At 39.9% G+C, this 23,491-nt stretch overlaps 1 protein-coding gene across 2 annotated transcripts; it reads right to left on the bottom strand.

Annotated features, from left to right (window-relative positions):
* Positions 1-326: 326 nt before the first annotated feature.
* On the bottom strand, positions 327-23,422 carry SENP8 (SUMO peptidase family member, NEDD8 specific). 2 transcript variants are annotated; one of them, XM_008971880.5, is made up of 2 exons: positions 23,286-23,422; positions 327-2,121 (listed from the first exon to the last, which is right to left on the bottom strand). In XM_008971880.5, the coding sequence occupies exon 2, from the start codon at positions 2,083-2,085 to the stop codon at positions 1,447-1,449; it is 639 nt and encodes a 212-aa protein (XP_008970128.1). In that variant the 5' UTR covers positions 2,086-2,121; positions 23,286-23,422; the 3' UTR covers positions 327-1,446. The 2 variants fall into 2 exon arrangements, with proteins under 2 accessions (XP_008970128.1, XP_003818597.1); XM_003818549.5 differs by lacking the exon at positions 23,286-23,422 and adding an exon at positions 2,275-12,500.
* Between the last annotated feature and the right edge of the window lie 69 nt (positions 23,423-23,491).

Below are 23,491 nucleotides of genomic sequence, written 5' to 3'. Positions count from 1 at the left end.
TGACTTTTAGTTTCAGCTCCTGCTCACTCAGGCCTGCTATGTAACCTGTACTTATTTACCCTTACTGTGTTTTCCCTTCTTGGCTAAAAGGAACCAAGTTACTTTCTCTGTGGTCACTGAGTGGTGAGGTTATTTTGGGCCATGAGGGCTGGGTGCAGGGTTAGGCTGGGGAGGTAGCTGAAATAAGTTTCATGGCTGAAGCTCATCTTTGGTTTTCAACTCTCATAGGCCTTGCAATCTAATTCTCATTAGGAATAGAATTAATGTGTGTACCTAACATGTCATCTGGTTGTTTACTATTTGAAACAACTGAAACACATCAATGCTTCTGGAGGGATAGTATTTCGTTTTACTCTTGGTTCCACATTTTACAAATTACATTCCCTGCATTTTTAATTAAGTAAAAGGGCTGAGAAAGGTCACTTTTCTTCCTTTATATTTAAAAAACAAACCAACTCTAAGTCTGTTAAGTTTCAGATACAAAAATCATCCTGAAATTACCATGACATAACTAAAAACAATTCTGCCAGAATTAAGGACAGAGAGGAAAACCTATAACTATCAGGAAGCACAAATGTTTATCTGAAACAACAGGTAACCTTGGGAAGGTATCAACTATGAATTTTAGAACCAAAGAACTTTGGATATAAGGAGGAAGTGTGTGCATGGCTAATAGACAAGGCAGAGAAAAGCAGCTATTAATCCAGAGTAGCAAGTCTACCCAATCAGTGAGCAAACTGAGAGGTCCACCAGACATTAATTTTAATGAGGTTACTCAAGATTTCCCCTTTCTTCAAGCATTCCAGGAATCAGATGGAGGAAGATAGGGTAACATCATCTTTATCAAATATTTGCAAACATTATATAGATAGCTGGAAAAGCCTGTGCATGGTGAATGGAAGAGATATCACATAAAACTGAATAACTGAGTCTCATAATATTTAGGTCTTGAATGAAGTTAGGCCTTGATCTGCTTCCAGCCAGTTGATCTCTTAATTATGTAGGCTGTGCCACAAGTTTTTGGTTCTGTTTTATAGTTTTCTTCTCTGCATTCCTCTAGATTTAATATATTCTTGATTTGTTTTATAGATCACTGCTTTTCCTCCAGAATAAGCCAATGTGGATAAGGGAGACCAAAGGAAATTAATTATATACCAATAAGAAAAGTCTTACTTAAACCTTGTGTGTAATAAATGTTCAAATAAGTTGGTTGTAAGGTTTTGGTGTACAATTTCAAGATATTTTCACAGAACATATTGCTCCCCAGTCAGGGTTAAAGTGAAACGTTCCATGGGGATAATGCAGAGGATGATATTCTTTCAGGAAAAAGAGTATTAAGCTTTCCTCTACTAGGCATCTTCCCTCAGGCACTGAGATTGCAGCCATCCAACAAATGGGGAAGGGCAGAAAGAGGAGCCTTCAAAAGTCGCAAATATACTTCAATAGCTACTTTTTAGCAAGTGTGGCAATGAGATCTTTCCATTCTCCCCTCTTCTTTGTGATGTATGCAGGGGTGAGTAGCTGCAGCAGTGATTCTGTCTGTTGCCTAAAGAAGTTCTGACACAAGGCCTCAGTGTTACATATCACGTACATCCCACAGTCATAGCTGTTTTGTTGGGCAGGGGCTTTCTCTTCCACAAAGGCCAGTTTGTCTCCTTTTCTGCCTAAGAAAGCCTCCAGTTTCTCTGCTACCTGCTTTGCGTGAACTGAGTTGCTCCTGCTATGGGAATCATAATGAAAAAAGCTATTTTTATCTTGGAGGTAGACCAATAAACTCCAGTGGGTTCCTCCAGCTGCCTGGTTGGAGTTATCATTGATGGCTAAAAATACAACTCTCTTGTGGGGGAGGTCCAGAGGTTCAAGGAACATGGCAATCTCTGCTGGGTTGCTAGTGCACTTGATGAACTGGGTGACTTCAGGGCTGATGAAACTGACGTGATCAGAGCAGTCATGAAACTGACTGTTGGCAAAGTACTCAAACGCAAACCCAATAATATGGTCATTGAGCCAGCTTGGCGGATCCAATAGTGAGACATCTGATTGCCGCAGTAGACTGTCCATGTAACTCAAGACTACGGGGTCCATCTTGTACTGACGAGGGCTGCTCAGAAATTCCAGAAGCTGAACAAGAGCCAGAAGACAATATTATTGTCAATAAATACCTGACTGTAAAATGCGGCTGGAAAATAGTAGTTACTTTTATAGGGTTGTGGTAAAAAAAATACACAGTTGACCCTTGGACAAGGTGGGTTTGATCTGTGCAGATCTACTTACACATAGATTTTCTTCTGCCTCTGCCACCCCTGAGACAGCAAGACCAATTGCTCCTTTTCCTCCTCCTCTTCAGCCTACTCAACATGATGAAGAGGAGGATGAAGATCTTTATGACGATCCATTTCCACTTAATGAATAGTAAATATATTTTCTTTTCTTTATGATTTTCTTAATATTTTCCCCTAGCTTACTTTTTCGTGACAATGCAGTTTATAATACATTAAAAAACATGTGTTAACTGGCTATGTTATTGGTAAGGCTATGTTATTGGTAAGGTAACGTGTTAATTGGCTATGTTATTGGTAAGGTTATTTGTAAATGTATATAATACATTTACAAAACGTGTTAATTGGCTATGTTATTGGTAAGGTATATATTATGCAGTATATAATACATTTACAAAACATGTATTAATTGGCTATGTTATTGTTAATTGGCTATGTTATTGGTAGTAAAGTTTTTTTTTTTTTTTTTTTTTTTTGAGACGGAGTCACACTCTGTCGCCCAGATTGGAGTGCAGTGGCACGATCTCAGCTCACTGCAACCTCTGCCTCCTGTGTTGAAGCGATTCTTTTGACTCAACCTCCCGAGTAGCTGGGATTACAGGCATGTGCCACCACGCCCGGCTAATTTTTTTTTTGTATTTTTAGTAGAGACAGGGTTTCGCCATATCAGCCAGGCTGGTCTCGAATTCCTGACCTCGTGATCCGCCCGCCTCAGCCTCCCAAAGTGCTGGAATTACAGGTGTGAGCCACCGCACCTGGCGTATTTTTTTAGGGAGTCAAATCCTGCACCTAGGCTGGGTGCTGTGGCTCACGCCTGAAATCCCAGCACTTTGGGAGGCCAAGGTGGGCAGATCACTTGAGGTCAGGAGTTTGAGACCAGCCTGGCCAAAATGGTGAAACCCCATCTCTACTAAAAATACAAAAATTAACCGGGCGTGGTGGGGCATGCCTGTAATCCCAGCTACTCGAGAGGCTGAGGTGGGAGAACTGCTTGAACCTGGAAGGTGGAGGTTGCAGTGAGCTGAGATCATGCCATTGCGCTCCAGCCTGGGCAACAGAGCAAGACTCCATCTCAAAAAAAAAAAAAAAAGTTATACCTAGAATTTTGACTGCATACGGGGGTTGGCACTCCTAGCCCCTGTGTTGTTCAAGGGTCAACTGTAACTATAAGAAATTCTAGCTTATGTGCTACATGTAAACAATTAGAATGAGAACTGGAAACTTGCCATGTACACAGTAAGCATGAATTTTAAATATCCTCTTGAAGCACAGAGATTGATTAAAATTATAGCTAATGTTTTACCAAACACCATACCATTAACTGTATTATTTGGCTCCTTAATGAATATGCATAATGATAACAAACTATTTTTATATTAAAGATGAATTCAAAGAATCTAAAAAGTTACTAATTTCCAAGGGAAATACTTTCCATTTCAACATTAATTTTCTTTTTCTTTTTTTTTTTGAGATGGAGTCTCGCACCGTTACCCAGGCTGGAGTGCAGTGGCGCAATCCTGGCTCACTGCAAACTCCGCTTCCCGGGTTCACGCCATTGTCCTGCCTCAGCCTCCCAAGTAGCTGGGACTACAGGTGCCCGCCACAACACCCGGCTAATTCTTTGTATTTTTAGTAGAGACGGGGTTTCACTGTGTTAGCCAGGATGGTCTCGATCTCCTGACCTCGTGATCCACCCACCTCGGCCACCCAAAGTGCTGGGATTACAGACGTGAGCCACCGCGCCTGGCCTCAACATTAATTTTCAAAAGATAAGATAAAATATTGCTTCCTCCTTCCATAATGGAACGTGACAGTGATTACGGTAGTAGTTAAAAGGAACTGTAATTTTAAAAACAGAGAATCATGAGACTAATACAAATGAAATTCATTCCTGATTCTGCCCTGCTATGAGCATGAGTGATATAACATGTGTTTGCCTGTTTCATAGCTTTAGCTTCAAGGGGTATGATAAAGATGAAGTAATGTTTACAATATAAGTTAGAACTTCTTTTGACTTCTTTTAAAAGGTAGTATGGGATAAGATTCTGGAAACCTGGGTCTAGTCCTAGTTTTACCACTGATTTGCTGGTATCATCTTGAGCAGTCATTTAAATGACTTTGTCCTTGTTTTTCTAAAAAGGTATACGCCTTTTTTACAGATGGCATACAAAAATCATTTAATCATTTTTGTATGCCATCTGTAAAAAAGGCATATACCCACCTTACATACCCTAGAGAGTTGTAGAGAAGACCAAATAATTTTACTTGGAAGTACTAAAAGAGTTTAAAAAGTTGTACAATAATATTTATCAATTAGATGACATTAGTAAGATAATCAGAAAATCCAGATTGAGCTCCAAACCAATCAAAGAAAATGAGGTTTGAAAACAAATATCCATTCACATTATCTTGTCTAAATAAAAGAATGACTAATTTAGAGGAGAAGCAAGACAAGTTGTGTGATGAAATTAATATGCTTGTGACCACCCAAAGTGAGACAAGTCTGATGGGTGTAGAATATTTGAGCCTAACAGACTCAAGAGAGTTAACAGAGAGTTAGCTGTTATGCACTGACCTGGAAGCACGACAATATTGCTGAAAATCACACAGCAATAAACTGTCACATGCAGATTGAGAGTGCAAAACAAAGCATATTATAAGAAAACAGTAATAATGCTGTAAAAGACAAGACTAGAATTATGACATCAATTTAATCAATTCTGACCATTAGACCAGTTATTTTACCACTTGTCTACACTATTAAGCAATAATTTTTGTTATATAACCATTTTCGTGTAACAAAACGCTGCAAAAACCTATATGAAAAATCAATACACCCCTCAAGAAAAAAAGCCAAAGTAAATGAAGGGGCATCCAACATGGTTTTATGTAGACACAGTATGTCATAATCTGACTACTTGAGAAACAACATAAGGCTACTTATGAGAAAAAAGAAAAAATATATAATAAGATGGCATGAATTAGGATCTTCTTAAGAAAAAAGGACTAGTGGAGGGACATAAACTGGAGCCAAGAATGAAGTTAATGAGGCACAGAGCACATTTGTTATGGGTGGGCCACAAATTTGGCTCTAAGCTTTTTGGCATCTGACCAGACAAAGGTAAACATTCACAATGTCCATAAGACAAAAACAAAGCAATTGCTCAGGAGAGGTAAAATAATTCTTTGTATTATGGTCGGATAGTTTTTTCTCAAGAGATTTTCATAAAAGACATGGTGCATCATAACAAATAGTGCCTCACAGTATCCTTACAACAGATGAAACAGACAGGATTGTTTCCTATAATAATCTGTACTATCTAGCCTTATGGCAAATGGGCACAGATCAATCAAACGAAAGCAATTTGACAGAGTTTAGGTAATCAGCTTGTCGATGTGACTTGATGTAAGAGTTTAAAATATAAAGGCAGAATGACTGCTCCCTGGCTACAGCATCTGTCTCCCATGTCTTCAATAAACACTGCATACTTGTGAGTGCCAGGTCATATAGCTTGGCAAAAACCCGGAGACCTACTCTCTACACTGCCTGCTGAAATCACACCCAGTCTTCAACACCAACCCAACTAGGGAAAGGAACCTACAAGAAGACTGCCTCAACAGTCAGTCATCTCTCACCTTGAAGGGAATGTCCACAAGCTGGGCTAAGATTTTCTTCAGAAATAGTTTTTGTGTTTTGCCTGTTTGATTTTTAAAATACCAAGCACATAGACAAAATGTTAATCAAGGCCTTAATTCTGTTCCATACAGCATGACAGCAAGTTTAACTCCAAAAATTCTAATGCAAATAGAACTCAACTAGCCTTTAGCCAAACCCACCCTTTGCCAAAAATAACTCTAAACTTCGTATTTGAAGACTTAAATTTTAGATTCAATTCTGTTACTCATTGGATGTGTGATCATAAATAAATTACTAAATTTCCTTAACTCTCACTTTCCTTTTCTGTAAAGTGAAAATATTTTCTATTTTTATTTTTTATAGTCCAGAGTTTTTTTTCTAACACCTACCAGCAGCCCAGGCTTCTTTCTATTATTTCTCACAAAGTGTGCTTCTCTGAGGCTGGGCATGGTGGCTCACACCTGTAATCCCAGTACTTTGGGAGGATGAGGTGGGTGGATCACTTGAGGCCAGGAGTTCGAGACCAGCCTGACCAACATGGTGAAACCTCGTCTCTACTAAAAATACAAAAATTAGCCAGACGTGGTGGTGGGTGCCTGTAATCCCAACTACTCGGGAGGCTGAGGCAGGAGAATCGCTTGAACACGGGAGGCAGAGGTTGCAGTGAGCTGAGATTGCGCCATTGCACTCTAGCCTGGGTGACAGAGCGAGACTCTGTCTCAAAAACAAACAAAAAACAAACAAAAAAGTGTGCTTCTCTGGGTGGAGCAGGCTGGTGCTTCAGGGTGAACCCAGGCTCCTTTCTCTTTGGCTTCCTTCTTTTTCTGATCATTTTCCTTTACGATTTCAGGAAGCTATCTCTGTTCTCAGAGTGCTTAATGCACTCAATATGCACGTTAATTCTCTTGGCAAGAATCTTGCCCTTGTTTGTTTTCAACAATGCCAACATCATGCTGGGTATCACTGTAAACTCTTCCAGTTTTGCCATGGTAACACTTCTGGGGCATTCCTTTTTGAACAGTATCCATTCCCTTGATGTCTACGATATCATATTTCTTATAGATTCGCATATACATGGCCAAAGGAACAACTCCATGTTTTTTCCAAGGCCTAGAGAACATATATTGGATGCCTCTCCTCTTTCCCTTTGTGTTAGTCATTTGGCGAATTACTGGAAGATGGCATTTTGGGCCAAAAGGCAGTATTTTTTATTTTTATATTAAAGACAGGGTTTCGCTCTGTTGCTCAGGCTGGAGCACAGTGGCGCAATCATAGCTCGGAGCCGCCTCAAACTCCTAGGTTCAAGCAAGTTTCCTGCTTCTGCCTCCAGAGTAGCTAGGACTGCAGGTGCGTACCACCATGCCTGGCTAATTTTTAAATTTTTGTAGAGACAGGGTCTCACTTTGTTGCCCAGGCTGGTTTCAAACTCCTGAGCTCAAGTTATCCTCCTGCCTCTGCCCCACTAAATGCTAGGATTACAGGTGTGAGCCACCGTGCCCAGCTTAAAGTGAGAATAAGAATATATGACCTTTATCATGTGGTATTTGTCAATATAAAATAAAGAAACATACATAACTAGGATTTTACAATACAACATAAGGCCAAAGCAGGCAAATTGCCTGAGCTTAGGAGTTCAAGACCAGCCCGGGCAACATGGTGAAACTCTGTCTCTACTAAAATACAAAAAATTAGCCGGGCATGGTGGGTGCCTGTAGTCCCAGCCACTAGGGAGACTGAGGCACAAGAACAGCTTGAACCCAGGAGGCAGAGGTTGCAGTGAGCCTAGATAGCGCCACTGCACTCCAGCCTGGGTGACAGAGCGAGACTCCATCCAAAAAAACAAAACCCCCAAAACAAATAAACAAAAAAAGACAAAGTGTTTCTAGGTATCTATTATGGCATCAGGAAATTTATAACCCAATGACTGATAACTGTAATGTATTTTCATTTAACAAATGTTTACTGAGTGTTCTCCTTTGTGTCAGGGGGTGGCAATATAGAGTGAGAATGAAACAGTTTCTACCCTTACTGAGCTTAAACCTATTTTGTTATAATGAACACGTACTGCATATACCATTATTTTAGTCAGTAAATACCTACTGAGCACCTAATATTAGATGCTATGGGAGATACAAAGATGTATAAGGTGGCTTCTAGTCAATGAGATAAGAAATCCATAAGAGGCACAAACAGAATGTATGGGAATTCATGAGAGAATAATCATTCCCGGCTAACGGGATGAAAAGGAATGAGTGCTCAGATCAGAAATGGCTTTGAGGAAAGTGGCATAAAAGTGGGCTCTTGAAGGACAGGTGGAGTTGGATGCATGTGGAAGACAGAGAGGCAAAGAAAGTGCTTTCAAATGTGGAGAGAATCCTGAATAGTCTAGCGTGCTAGAATGAAGTGGGAGTAGTAGAGGTGCAGGCAAATATTAGAGGATTCTTAGAAGCTAAGTGGTGACAGACTGAATTCCAGTGAAGGAGTTTGAAATTTATACTGGAGGAAGTGGGAGCCATTAATGGCCAGGTCAATGCTTTGGGAAGATAATAATTCAGCTATAATATATAGAACTAATTGGTAAGGGAAAAATAGAAAGCAGAGATCAATTAGATTTTTTTTTTTTTTTTTGAGGTGAGTCTCACTCTGTCGCCCAGGCTGGGGGTGCAGTGGCGCAATCTTGGCTCACTGCAACCTCTGCCTCTCGGGTTCAAGCGATTCTCCCGTCTCAGCCTCCCGCGTAGCTGGGATTACAGGTGCCTGGCACCATGCCTGGCTAATTTTTGTATTTTTAGTAGAGACGGGGTTTCACCATGTTGGCCAGGCTGGTCTTGAATTCCTGACCTCAGGTGATCCGCCCGCCTCGCCCTCCCAAAGTGCTGGGATTACAGGCATGAGCCACTGTGCCCAGCCCAATTAGATTTTTATTGCAAGTAAAGGTAGGAGGTAATGACCTAAAGCAGGAGAAATGATAGTAGGAATGTGGAGGAATAGATATTGTAGACAGAGAATCAATAAGACTCAATAAGTGATCAGAGGAGGGTAGATAAAAAAGAATTATGAGGCTGGGAGGCAGAATGAGCCGAGACCTCGCCACTGCCCTCCAGCCTGGGGGAATAGAGTGAGACTCTGTTTAAAAAAAAAAAAAAGAATTATGAAATGGTCTGAAGGTTTCAGTTGGGGGTGAGTGAGAGGATGATAATAACATTATCAATGGGGTGGGAGAAAAGGAGATGGAAGGGGACCTAGCAAAAAACCAAGAGCCATCTATAATCATTTAGGAATATTTCTTTTCTATGTAGTGAGCACTGTGCCTGGCATATCTGAAGTGCAATAAATGTTTGCCAGATGAATGAAATATTTTTAAAGGGAAGTCAGAAAATTTAGATTACGGGAAAAAAAGAAATAAGGCCACTTAAGATTTCTGTATTCTTTGTAATATCCTTATTCTTTGGTTTTATGCTTTGCCTGTTATCCTTTATTGTTCTGCTGTTAATAGTAAATTCGTTTAGAGTTAAAAGGATCTGTGTACTTGGTCTTGGTGGATGGTAAGCAAGACTAGGGGAAGGGCAAGAAAGGTGAGTCAACTGGGGAGCCAATGACCTCCTTATAGTTCTATTTGTAAAATCTTACCAAACACATAGTTCTATGTTTTAGAGCTAGGAAGTCTTGGGTCTAGGCTCTGACCTTGCCACTTACTATTTAAGTGATCGTGGGCAAGTTATTCATCCTCTTTCTGGGCCTCATTTTCCTCATCTGTAAGATGAGGTAGTAATAACATAATCACAGGTTGTTACACAAATTAAAAACATGAGTGAAAACACTCAGCACCTTGTTTGATCTACAGTAGGCTCTCAAAAAAACTTAGTTTCCTTCCCTGTTCCCTATGTTTGAGGTGGCAATAATGGACCCCAAAGATTTCTTGAAAATAAAGCACTTGTCTCTTTATATAAAGCCACAAAGTTATCAAAGATGGAACTAGCCATGGCATGACTCTGCTCTTGTGCTTTATCTTTGGCATAAGGAGAGAGAATGCTAAGTCCAGGGAAAATTGTTCTCTCAATCTGAGTGAAGCAATGATGTTAATGTGTTGTCAGTATACACAAACCCTGTCATTACAGGGGTTAGTTTATTGTATCTTCCAAATTCTGTAACTAAATGAAGCTAATATTGAATTCATAAGTGTAGAACACTTCCTTAACAAAGGTTTAATTTTAATAGAAGGAGGAGATTACTTCTTATTAATCCTAAAATCCTTAAGATGCATACCACTTGAATATTTGTTATAAAAAACAAGGTAATTAAATAAAAAGTAATAAAAACCAACTTGAAGGGAAAATTCACAATTCAATAGGAGCCATTCTGATGGCTTGCTGATACAAGGGAAGAAGCTGCTGGTTCAGTAGAAAAAATATTAGTTAGGGAGTCAGACCTGGGATTCAGTTCAGATCTACAATTAACCAGTTGTTTGACTCTGGAAAAGTCACTTAACCTATGAATTTCAGCTTCATCATCTGTAAACTGAGTGGTCTGGACCAGGTAAACAGTGGTTCTAGCCAGGGAAGCATATTAGAATCATCTATGAGATTTAAAAAAATTATTTTAAGAGATGAGGTCTTGCTGTGTCGCCCATGCTGGAGTGCAGTGGTGTGATTATAGCTCACTGCATCCTTGAACTCTTGGGCTCAAGGCCATCCTTCTGCCTCAGCCTCTTGAGTAGCTGGGACTATAGGCATGCACCACCATGCCCACCTATCTGTGGGGATTTTAAAGAGCATACACCTGGGATAGGATCTGGGCGTCTGCATTTTTAAGATATTTCCAAGTTATTCTGATGTCTAAGTTTCCACTAGCTCTTTTCTAAGTTTCCACTAGCTCTATATTCTATGATTCTAAGCTGTCATCTCTGCCAATTTTTAAATTCTGTCATCCTGTTTATAAAAATCCTGCCGGGCGCAGTGGCTCACACCTGTAATCCCAGCACTTTGGGAGGCTGAGGCAGGTGGATCACCTGAGGTCGGGAGTTCGAGACTGGCCTGACCAACATGGAGAAACCCTGTCTCTATTAAAAATACAAAATTAGCTGGGCATGGTGGCGCATGCCTGTAATTGCAGCTACTTGGGAGGCTGAGGCAGGAGAATTGCTTGAACCTGGGAGGCGGAGGTTGCGGTGAGCCGAGATCACACCATTGCACTCCAGCCTGGGGAACAAGGGCGAAACTCCATCTCAAAAAAAAAAAAAAAAAAAAAAAAAAAAATCCTAAAACATTCTAGTTTTCTAGTCCAAAGGTCAGCAAATTACAGCTTGCAGGCCAAATCTGGCCCACTGCCTGCTTCTATAAATAAAGTTTTATTGGACAAAGTCATGTTCATTTGTTCACATACTGTTTATGGCTACTTTTGACCTCTAAGGACAGAGTAGTCTGCAAAGTCTAAAATATTTACTATTTGGCCTTTTAGAGAAAAAGTTTGCCAATCCCTATTCTAGATCACTGTTATGTAATCTATAAATTTCCAGGTTGAATTAATTTTAAGAACTTTTACAATTCTAATAAAGCACTGGGGATATTTATTAAACTATCTTAAAGGCAGTTTCCAGATAGATTGACTTTTCTTTTTTCTTTTGAGATGGCATTTCACTCTTCTTGCTCAGGCTGGAGTGCAATGGCGCGATCTCAGCTCACTGTAACCTCTGCCTCCCAGGTTCAAGCGATTCTCCTGCCTCAGCCTCCTGAGTAGCTGGGATTACAGGTGCCTACCACAATGCTTGGCTAATTTTTTGTATTGTTTTTAGTAGAGACGGGGTTTCAACATGTTGGCCAGGCTGGTCTCGAACTCCTGACCTCAGGTGATCCACCACCTTGGCCTCCCAAAATGCTGGGATTACAGGTGTGAGCTATGGCACCTGGCCAGATTAACTTTTAACTGGAGGTGTTACTGCTGTTTCAGTCTGGATTTTTTTTTTTTCTTTTTTTTGAGACTGGGTCTCACTCTGTCACCCAGGCTGGAATGCAGTGGTGCAATCACGGCCACTGCAGCCTCGACCTCCTGGGCTCAAGTGATCCTCCTGCCTTAGCCTCCTAAGTAGCTGGGACCACAGGTGCCTGCCACCACACCTGGCTAATTAAAAAAAAAAAAAATGTGGCCAGACGCAGTGGCTCATGCCTGTAATCCCAGCACTTTGGGAGGCCGAGGTGGGCGGATCACCTGAGGTCAGGAGTTTGACACCAGCCTGACCAACATGGAGAAACCCAGTCTCTACTAAAAAAAATAAAAAATACAAAATTAGCCGGGTGTGGTGGTGCATGCCTGTAATCCCAGCTACTCGGGAGGCTGAGGCAGGAGAATCACTTGAACCCAGGAGGCGGAGGCTGCAGTGAGCCGAAATGGCACCATTGCACTCCAGCCTGGGCAACAACAGCGAAACTGTCTCAAAAAAAAAAAAATTTGTAGAGATGAGGTCTCATTATGCTGCCCAGGCAGTCTTGAACTCCTTGGCTCCAGTGATCCTCCTGTCTAGCCCTCCCAAAGTGCTGGGTTGATAGGCGTGAGCTACCTCACCTGGACTCAATCTGGATTTTTAATGAATGGAAATGCTTAAAAATACTAATTTACAATGGATATTAATGATAATTGTCTATTTTATAGATGTATAAGTATTTATTTTATGGGATTAAAATATGTATTAGAGTTTTAAATTAACAAGGATTTTATATGGCATACAGCAATTCTCAAAACTTCAGGGAAAATAAGCCTGTTGGCTATTGACTTAAGTAGTACTCCAGATAAATCTGTTTTACTGAAAACATACTATTCCAGAATTGTGACCTTTACTCATTTTTTTCTAATTATTCAGTAAGAGTTCCTTAAAAAAATAAAAAGAGAGAAACAGCCTCATTCAGGTATGTTTTTTAAAAACATTACAAAGTAAGTGCAGATTATAAAAGTCAGTTGTTTCTAAATGCAATTGCCTTCCTCACTCCCTTTGGCTACGATTTTAAGTTGTACCAAACTACAAATGCTCAGAGATGCATCTGTGCTTCTCTAAATGGATACATGCCCATGTGCCAGCAGATAGCAACAAAGAAAGTCCAAGAAACAAACACAAGTTAATCACAGGGCATCTTCCTAGAGCTTTAATTTGACCAACTTTAGGGGAAAGAGCTAAACCACTTAATCATTGACTTAAAACATTTAAATCAGCAACTAAAAATATTTTAATTATTAACATAAACTTGGGCATAAAATGCAAAATCAGCATGAAATTTAAAAATAAAATATGAGAATCTCACAGAACTTTTGCAACTGTGGCAGGCAATTTTTTCTGTTTCATTCAGTCTCCTCTGTTGGCTTGGATACTTCAGGGGAACAGTCTAATAATTACCTATAGCTGATGTGTTTATGACATAAACCTCAAATTCTTAGGAGCCAGATTCCCTAATAATAAAGGAATGAGCACAAGCTTATGCTTTAGCAGCTTAAATGTGTACAGGAGAGAAACATTTATTAAAGCAAATTTATTCATTTGGTTAAAATATATTTATTGGTGTCTTATGTGTCCCAATTTTGCCTGCCATAATCAGACTGAAAATTGAACCTGGTTACTATATAATGGATTACAGACATCATCCAAGAGTTAGTTTTTTTCTTTCTCTCTCTCTCCTCTCTGTTTTTTCTTCTTCCCCTCCCCTCCCTCTCTCCCCTCTCCCCTTTCCCTCTCTCTCTCTTTGAAAACGTCTCACTCTGTTGCCCAGGATGGAGTGCAGTGGTGCAATCATAGCTCACTGCAGCCTTTAACTGATGGGCTCAAGTGATCCTCCCACCTTGGCCTTCCAAGTAGCTATATGCACTATACGTGCATATCACCATGTCTGGCTAATTAATTTTTTTTTTTTTTATAGAGGCAGGGTCTCACTATGTTGCCCAGGCTCATCCCAGAGTTTTCTATTGTCTTCACATTTCACATCCAATTGACAAGTCCTGTTGATTCTATAGCCTAAATGTTCTAAATCTGTCCAATGCTTTCCATCTTCACTACTATCACCTTAGTCAAATCTATCACCATTTCTTTCTTGACCTAGCCTAACAGGTCTCCTATTTCCACTACTGACTGTGCCAATAAATTCTCCATCAAAATAATTGTTTAAAAATTTAAATTAGGCCAGGTCTGTTCCCTGCTTAGGAGTCTCTAGTAGCTATCATACTCAGAAAAAAATGAAAATTCCCTACCCTAGCTTACAAAACCCTACATGAAAATGTGGCTTCAGCTATTTCTCCAACCTTATCTCCTATTATTTCCCTGCTTGCCCACTAAGACCCAGCCACAAAGACTTCCTTTTTACTCCTCAAATACACCAAGCTTTTTCCCTCCTGAGGGTGGTACTAGCTCTGCCTGGACCTTCTAGTAATTAGCTCCTTCTTTGGCCAGATCTTAGTTTAAATGCCACTAAGTCACAGAGGTCTCAGGGCAGCCAAAACAAAGAGGCCACCAGTTACTATCACTCTAATTTCAATTCCTTGAATAGCACTGATGACTATGTGATAGTTTTTTCATTTATTTGTTTATTGGTTCATATTCTTTTTTCCTCCCCCTGCCTCTTCTCTTTCCCTCTCCAAAACAAGAATGTAAGCTCTATGAAAATAAGACGACAAGGGGCCTTGTCTGCCTTGTTTGCCATTTTAACCCCAGGACCTAAAACAGTGCTTACCAGGCAGGTACTCAATAAATAATTGTAGAATAAATGAATAAGTAATTGAGTATACAGCTCAACATAATATAAATCAAGTTCGGCAGAGAAATGTTTACATTTAGAGTCTGGGAAGTGAAAGCGCCTTTACTATCACTTCTAATCTAATTTCCTACTCCATGCAAGAATTCTTCATTTCTGCTCTCAGAGAGAAAGGTGCAGAACCTTGACTTAAAACTAGGGGTGTGGTATTGGAGCAGAAGTAGATAAATCAATAGAATAAAAAAATCATATGTAGATTAGAAATTTTAAATATGATGATGGAGTCTTTACAAATCAATGAGAGAGTCTGTTCTCATAGTGTAGTAATAATCATGTTTGCCTGACAAATCAGGAGAAATTATGGATTATTCCAGTGTTTTCAGCGTGTTCACGTGTTCCACTGAACATTATGTTCCCATAGCAGTGCTGTCCAATAGCACTTCTTGTGACGGAAATTTTCCTTCTTTATTTTTTGAGATGGAGTCTCACTCCGTCGCCCCGGCTGGAGTGTAGTGGCGCAATCTCGGCTCACTGCAACCTCTGCTGCCTGGGTTCAAGCGATCCTCCTGCTTCAGCCTCCCGAGTAGCTGGGATTACAGGCGACTGCCACTGTGCCTGGCTAATTTTTGTAGTTTTTTAGTAGAGACAGGGTTTCACCAGCTTGGCCAGGCTGGTCTTGAATTCCTGACCTCGTGATCCACCCACCTCGGCTTCTCAGCGTGCTGGGATTACAGGCATCAGCCACTGTGCCTGGCCCGGAAATTTTCTTTTATCTGCAAAATGTTCAATACAGTAGCCACTAGCCCCTTGTGGCTATTGAGTTCTTGAAATATGGTCAGTGTGACTGAAGAACTGAGTAATTTTAATTAACTAAAATTTAAATAGCCACATGTGGCTAGTGCTAGTATACTGGACAGCTCAGTTCCACAGGCTTTCAAAGGTATTTCCTGAAATACCTATGAAGTGAGATTACATGGTTAAAAAAAATAGCTCACACCTGTAATCCCAGCACTTTGGGAGGCTAAGGCAGGCAGATCACCTGAGGTCAGGAGCTTGAGACCCGCCTGGCCAATATGGCAAAACCCCATCTCTACTGAAAATACAAAACAAGTTGGATATGGTGGTGCGTGCTTGTAATCTCAGTTACTTGGCAGGTAGAGGCAGGAGAATCGCTTGAACCTGGGAGGCAGAGGTTGCAGTGAGCCGAGATCACCCCACTGCACTACAGCCTGGGCGACAGAGTGAGACTCCATCTCAAAAAAATAAATAAATAAAATAAATAAATAAAGAAAAAAGAAAAAAGATTACATGGTTAATTAAATTAGGAAATGCTAACTCCTAATGCACACACACACACTAGAGGCTAACGAGAGTTTGGCGATAAAAAATTTTAACTTTCTTTCGTATGATCTTTTCCCAAACTTATTTAACCACGAAATAGTCTTTCTATTTTTTGGAGGAATATCTATCAGTACTTTATTATCTGTATATTGAAGTATGGGATATGCTTGCTGGATTTTTTAATAAGTAGCATTGGCACAACTTGTTAATTATTTGATTAAAAAAGTAAAGAGTTTCACCTCATACCTTACATCAAATTATATTTTAGATAGAATACAAATTTAAATGTTAAAAAGTAAAAAAAAATTGTTAGAAAATATTAGTTAATACACTTACATGACTAGTCAATAAACACATGAAAAGACACTGGACATCAGAGTAGTAATCAAATAAATGTAAGTTAAAATAAAATTTCATTTTTTTACCTGTCAAGTTAGCAAAGATGAAGAAAACTAATAATAATTAGCATTGCTGAGAGATTATGGGAAATGAGTAAATGATGCCTCATTTTGATAGGACTGTCATACATGCAAGCTTTTTCAAGGGTAATTTGCCATTATATTGGAATTCTTAAGAAATTTATATATGTAGGTATTATACTTTAAGAAATTTATCTTAAGGAAGACATTAACAATGTGTGCAAAAATTCAACAAGATACTCACCATGGCAGTATTTGTAACAGAAAAACTGGAAACAATCTGGAGTTCAAAAAAGGACTGGTAAATTAAACAACAGGTTTTCCACATGATGGAATAGTTTTCAGCCATTAAATATAATATTGTCAATACAAATTTATTAACAGAAAAATGTTCATAATATGCTTTGATATAAACATCTGTATATGATAAAAATATACAGAAAAATAATCAAGAACGATATCCATCAAGTGTAAATATCATTTTAAGAAATAGGATTAATACTTTTTTGCCTTTTTCCTTCTACCTTTTGATATTGTGCTTTAATTTTTCCCCTTTTTTTAATAATGAACACATAATTAGTAAATACAGTGATTTCCATATTGAAGAGGAAGAAAAGATGTACCAGTTCCCACTCTTATAATGACATAAAATATTTCCATTTTTTCAACTTCTGAGTCTTACTTCTGTCCTCTGGATAAAACAGGTAAATCTAATCTCTTTTCCATAAATGTTCAAACACAAATATTTAAAAATAATTTGATGTTTACTAAAATTAGAAGATTATGTCCAACTTCTAATGTCTGATTCGACTTGCACTTTCACAAAAAGAATCACATCCAAGACCAAATATGCTTTTTATGGCAAAAATATTTTCAGGAAGGAAGTTCATGGCTTTTTTTTGGGGTTTCAATTTCCCCCCAATTAAACGTTTCCTTTTAAAACTAAGCCTAAGCCATCTGGAGATCTGTATAATGTGGCATGTAAGAATGACCATCAAGATTTATTATATAACCCTCTTGAGCACACAGATTAGATTTTACTCATCCTTCTAACTTCAGTGCCTGACAAGCTAGAGTTTTAATAAATAAATATTTTTCCTGAGTGAGCAAAATACAGAAGTGAAACATATCTTGAAAAACTCAGGAAAACACAACACAGTTATAAATATAAGAAATATTCTCAATTTTATAAATGAGCTATGAATTTAAACAACATTCCTGTAACATCAATATTTCAGAGAGGAATTCAGCTCTCAAAGTACGAAACCTACTTGGTGTGATGATGATGCTTGGTAACTCTATTGCTATAAATTCCACTTTATTCTGTCTGGGGCCAAGGAGATAAAACAGGTGACTTTTTAGGATTTCATCTAACACCAAGGCTCTCCATTTATTGCTCTGTAACTAGGCACAGCTATCAATGGCTAAGATGTCATTGACCATGAAAATAATTTTATTCCTGGTCTACCATTTCTACCTCAAGAGTTCCATTTGTAGGCTGGGTGCGGTGGCTTATGCCTGTAATCCCAGCACTTCGGGAGGCCAAGGCGGGTGGATCACCTGAGGTCGGGAGTTCTAGATCAGCCTGACCAACATGGAGAAACCCTGTCTCTACTAAAAATACAAAATTAGCCAGGCGTGGTAGTGTACAACTGTAATCCTAGCTACTCGGGAGGCTGAGGCAGGAGAATCGCTTGAACCCAGGAGGTGGCGGTTGTGGTGAGCCAAGAGCACGCCACTGCACTCCAGCCTGGGGAACAAGAGCAAAACTCCATCACAAAAAAAAAAAAAAAAAAAGTTCCATTTGTAATTGTGTCACAGTTTTTGTCCTCAATATAAACCTGGTGTATACCAAGTTTTTCTTGTGGTGACTTTGTTTTGCTTCAAATTTTCTGAGAAATGACTTTACACAATTGCAAACTTTGAAATGACTAGGAGTGAGGGTCAGGTGTGGAGAGGCCATTAGAATTAATAAGACGTCTGTGTAAGATAGTATTTTATAAAGGTGTAGACAGAACTTTATTTTAGTACATGTGGTAAGGAGTGGTTAAGCTAAAGCCATGATTTACCTCATTTCACAGATAATCACTGTGGTCAGCACATGGCAGCTCTATGCAAACACACTATTTGAAAGAACACAAAAAAGCTATGATCTTTTAATCTCATTTGTTCTAAGGATTTCAAATCCTGGCAAGTTATTTTTTTCATAGATAGTTAAGAGGTAAATTGTCATTACAAATTGCTCATTAGTGGGTTTCAAAAATGTGCCTGGCACATAGTAGAGGTTCAATAAATATCTAATGAATGAATGAGTAATGAATCACATGACTTTGAGAGTTTTATTCATTGGCCATCAGGGAAAGCAAGCCTAAGGTTTTCAAACAATAATACAGATGCTCAAAATAGTAACTATAGTTGGGACAAATTTTTTGGGATCAAGACAATGATCCAGTGCTTTTATAAGTTGATTGTGGAGTAAGCCATTTAATTGGGAGCCAGAGAAAGGAACTTTCAGAAATTTTCTGTAAGTAATAAAAATTATTAAAAAGCCTCATAAAGGTATTATTTCTGATTTCAGATAGACCTACTCCTCCTCCTCCCGCAAAAGGTGTCAGATAGCTGAACCTCAAGTTCTGCATAAACTTGATTCTTCCTATCACCACCCAAATGGCCTCCAATTATTTGATGGACAGAAAGTCAATATAGGCTAGTCATGTTGAAGAAGGTGGTAATGGTGGCCTCTCTGAGAACCCAGTTCTGGAAGTTAATTTTATAGGACTCATTTGGATCAGTAATACCTAAACCCCAAATTCAATTGTTTAGAATACATTTAAAAAGTACATACTTTGGGTACTAGCTGGATTTGAGCAGTAAGTTTTTATAGTCCGGTATTGATCAGTTTCAAAGGAGATGGGTTGCCTGGGCCTTGAGGACTTTCCATTCTTTTGCTAATGTGTTTAAACTAAATTTCTTTCCCATCCAAGAAGTTTAAGGAATTGGCAAAAAGAGAGGAGTTCTGACTTTTAAAAGTCAGAAATGTAGGACTCACAGGTATAGACAGGTATATAGACAGTACATAACTTTGGGTACTAGCTGGATTTGAGCAGTAAGTTTTTATAGTCCGGTATTGATCAGTTTCAAAGGAGATGGGTTGCCTGGGCCTTGAGGACTTCCCATTCTTTTGCTAATGTGTTTAAACTAAACTTCTTTCCCATCCAAGAAGTTTAAGGAATTGGCAAAAAGAGAGGAGTTCTGACTTTTAAAAGACAGAAATGTAGGACTCACAGGTATAGACAGGTTCTGACTTTTAAAAGTCAGAAATGTAGGACTCACAGGTATAGACGGAATTTGACTGAGGAAGGCCTTGGCAAGATCTGTGAACTTATGGTAAGGCCATTGCTTTATTAGAAGTACTAACAATATCATTTATAATACAAAAGACTGGGCTAGCCTCTTGACCACATAAAGTTAACTGACTCCCACACTGGGGTATATATTCCTGTTGACAGGTATGCCATTTATTCCAATGTATGTTACTCTAGACTGGTCAGCACATTGTGGAAATAAAGGAATTTAGCAGACTCTAGAGATCACCTCAAGATTTTTTTTGGAGACAGGCTCTCTGTCACTCAGGCTGGAGTGCAGTGGCATGAACACTGCAGCCTCAACCTCCTGGGTTCATGTAATCCTCCTGCTTCAGTCTCCCGTGTAGATGGGACCACAGGCAGGCACCACTATGTCTGGCTAATTTTCTTTTTTTTTTTTTTGGAGAGACACGGTCTCACTTTGTTGCCCAGGCTGGTCTTGAACTCCTGGGCTCAAGTGATCCTCCTGCCTCAGCCTCCCCAAGTGCTGGGATTACAGGCCTGAGCCACTGCACCTGGCCCAAGATTCCATTTTTCAAAAATTAATTGACTTATTGTTCTAGTCTCTTCATTCCTATCTTCTCTTTTGATAATCTAACCTGCACATTATTCTAGATTTTCAAACAGAACTCTAATCACATTATTCTACTCCAAAAATTTTAACAGCCCTCCATTGTCTACCAAAGTAACTACAAATTACAGCCTGGCATTCAATGATTTCCACAAAAATAGCCCCAATCTACCTTTCCTGATTTATTTTCTGGTATTGTTCTCACAGACATATACACCCACAAGCTCAGTCCCTCTGCAGGCCCTGGTTATTAGGAAACAGTGGGATAGTACTGGTTGCTGCCCCAGAGCCAGCCTCTCATCCCAGCAGAGAGGTTGGGAAGTGACACTGCTTCATCATTTTTCTGAAACACAGATTTGATGTCGTGCTCTTGCTTAAAACCATTATACTGAGATATTTTTAAACTTAGGATCCATAGACCAGGATGTGGCTAGAATATCAGGGTTCTGTGAACTTAGACTGGGAAAACAATTGCATCTTTGTTTTCAATAATCAGTAGCTGAAATTTAGTATTTCTTCAATAAGTGTGGACCACAAACTACAATATTAGCACTCTCTTTTTTACCAATAGAAATCTGATATTTTCACATCACATTAAAGTTGCTGCAGGCATTTCAAAATATAATTTATAGTCATCACTACTTAGAAATTATATAATTAGACCTGCTGCCAGATTTTATTTAATGCATAAAGTGCATATATATCACACATTCGTTTTAATATTTTAAAAACTTAACAAAGTTAGTTTCCTTTATATTACTGCGTATTCTATTTTATATATTTAAGAACATTTTTCTGAGACTGAATCTATAAGCTGGACTGCCAACAAGGTCCACTGGGTAAAAGAGGTTAAGAACCTTTTTTGTACTTATTAATTACTTCTAGTAATATAATCTAAACTCTTCACCATGGAATTCAAGGCTCCTCATAATCTGTTCACACCCACTTTATCATCTTCATCTCTGTCCCACCTCTACTCTCCATACTATGCTCTAGCCATACTAGACAACAATAACTCGTTCTTATCTGGGTCTGATAGACAGGTTTTTGGATTAACCCTAGTTAATAGAGAGCAGCCATACACTGTCTTGGTCTTTACCTCATACAGCTTCTCTGCCTGCCAAGTGAATTCTTTGTTTAAAGGCCTGCTTTCCCTAATACGGTAATTTTCCATCCTAATTGAGCTGTATTTTAAATATCTTTATATCTCATTACTAACTTAAATGATAAATAATAGAAAAAGATTCTAAATTGGCAAGGCACTGTATGTAGTAATCTCTATGAGAGTGGATGTTGGTCTTTGCATCTCATAAATTGGCTTAGCTCTGGATGTTGGTCTCTGCATCTCATAAATTGGCTTAGCTCTGATCATTTTGGGGACAGAAGTGGGGATGGCCTTTGAGCTGTAAGGCTGGAGACAACAGCTGACCAATCCTGGACGGAAGGGAACGGGAGAGCAAAGAGACAAGTAACTAATTTGGACCTGATAAACACTGAGGAATGAACAGTGCTGAAGAGAAAGGCAAGAGTGGCTCCTTCTCGCATTTCCCAGACCAGTTATTCCAAACATAACGCCGCTCAAGTTTCTCATTCCATCTCCAAGCCTCTCTGTAGTTAAATGACCTCCATCTTTTTTTTCTGGGGGTGGGGGACGGAGTCTCGCTCTGTCACCCAGGCTGGAGTGCAGTGGCGCGATCTTGACTCACTGCAAGCTCCGCCTTCCGGGTTCATGCCATTCTCCTGCCTTGGCCTCCCGAGTAGCTGGGACTACAGGCGCCTGCTACCACGCCCGGCTAATTTTTTGTATATTTAGTAGAGACGAGGTTTCACCATGTTGGCCTGGATGGTCTCGATCTCTTGACCTCGTGATCCACCCGCCTCGGCCTCCCAAAGTGCTGGGATTACAGGCGTGAGCCACCGCGCCCGGCTAAATGACCTCCATCTTAATGTTACAGAGCCAACTGTCTCAACTTCCTTCTCTCTAGTTTAGTGAGTCTCAATCTTTAGCATTAGAGTCACCTGTGGAGCTTTAAAACAGTAATGACACCTGGCACAACCCAGAATTTAATTGGTCTAGAGTGGGGCAACAGTATTGGTTTTATTTAACAAAAAGTTTCCCAGGTGATTCAAATGCACATACAAGGTTGCGTTCCACTAGTGATCTTGATCTTATAAATTAGCCTCCCTCACCCTCGAAGAGGCCACTTCTCGGTTTCATGGTACGCTTTTGAGTCTTCTACCTAAACAGAAAACATTCCTGAGGGCCATATTCTCGTTCCTCATTTCTCTCACTTTATAACGATGCTTCTTTAAAGGGAAGTCTACACCAGTACGGTTTCCATCAGGTTTATTTTACTTCTTTTTTGACTCTTTCAGACCACCACTGTCACATGCTTTTGCGCCCGTTATTCTCTCTGCTTTTACCTCCTTTCGTATTTCTTTGACCAGGTACTGGATTACTAGTCTTTTAACACAGTCCTCTAAAAGTGACCCAAAAGTCATCCTGGAAAGGGCTTCCTCACGTTATCCTCCTACACAACCTGGGACCCCTCTTCTGTGCGCAGACAGCATCCCGTGCATTTTTCTCTATTGTCACTTTATTGTACTACCACTGCGGATTCTCTCACGGTCTCCTATATAAAAGCACTTCAAAAAGCTGACACCATTTCATTCGCCTCTGACATTCTGGAACCCAAGGCATGGAAACCACTCAGTGAAAAGTCTGAGGAATGAATGGAAACGGAGGTCGGGGCGGGGACAATGGAGGGGGCAGTGGGTGGAGAGAGCGTGCGTGTTTGAAAAGGGGCGGGGGCTATGACCGGCGGCACTGAGAATCCAGGTCCAGAATCGGGAGGGAGTACGGATACGCCAGAATCTGAGTGGGTGGGAGAGCGATCCACTGCCGGGACAAACTGAGACAAACCGAAGTGGGGAGGAGGCTTCTTACCTGCCTCGGGCCTCACCACCCCAACCAGCCTTCAGGCACCTCTGTATTGGCCGGAAAGCGACAGCTACGGTCGCAAACTCAGAGGTTTCTTCCCCCAACCTTGCGACATCCCTTTCCAGTACAGGGAGAATCTAAAGCTGAGTTCCCTGCTCTGCCGTAAGGTGAGGAAGAAAAATTTGGGCGGGGCCGCCTGGGGCGTTAGGAAA

This window comes from Pan paniscus, chromosome 16, assembly GCF_029289425.2.
Source record: "Pan paniscus chromosome 16, NHGRI_mPanPan1-v2.0_pri, whole genome shotgun sequence".
In the NCBI taxonomy this organism is placed as follows: domain Eukaryota; kingdom Metazoa; phylum Chordata; class Mammalia; order Primates; family Hominidae; genus Pan; species Pan paniscus.
The sequence above is the reverse complement of the archived record's forward strand: the minus strand, read 5'-3'. Positions and strand labels throughout refer to the sequence as shown.

Bases quoted from the DNA above. Each gene is read 5' to 3' on its own strand.
- SENP8 (XM_008971880.5), bottom strand. From the start codon at position 2,085: ATGGACCCCGTAGTCTTGAGTTACATGGACAGTCTACTGCGGCAATCA.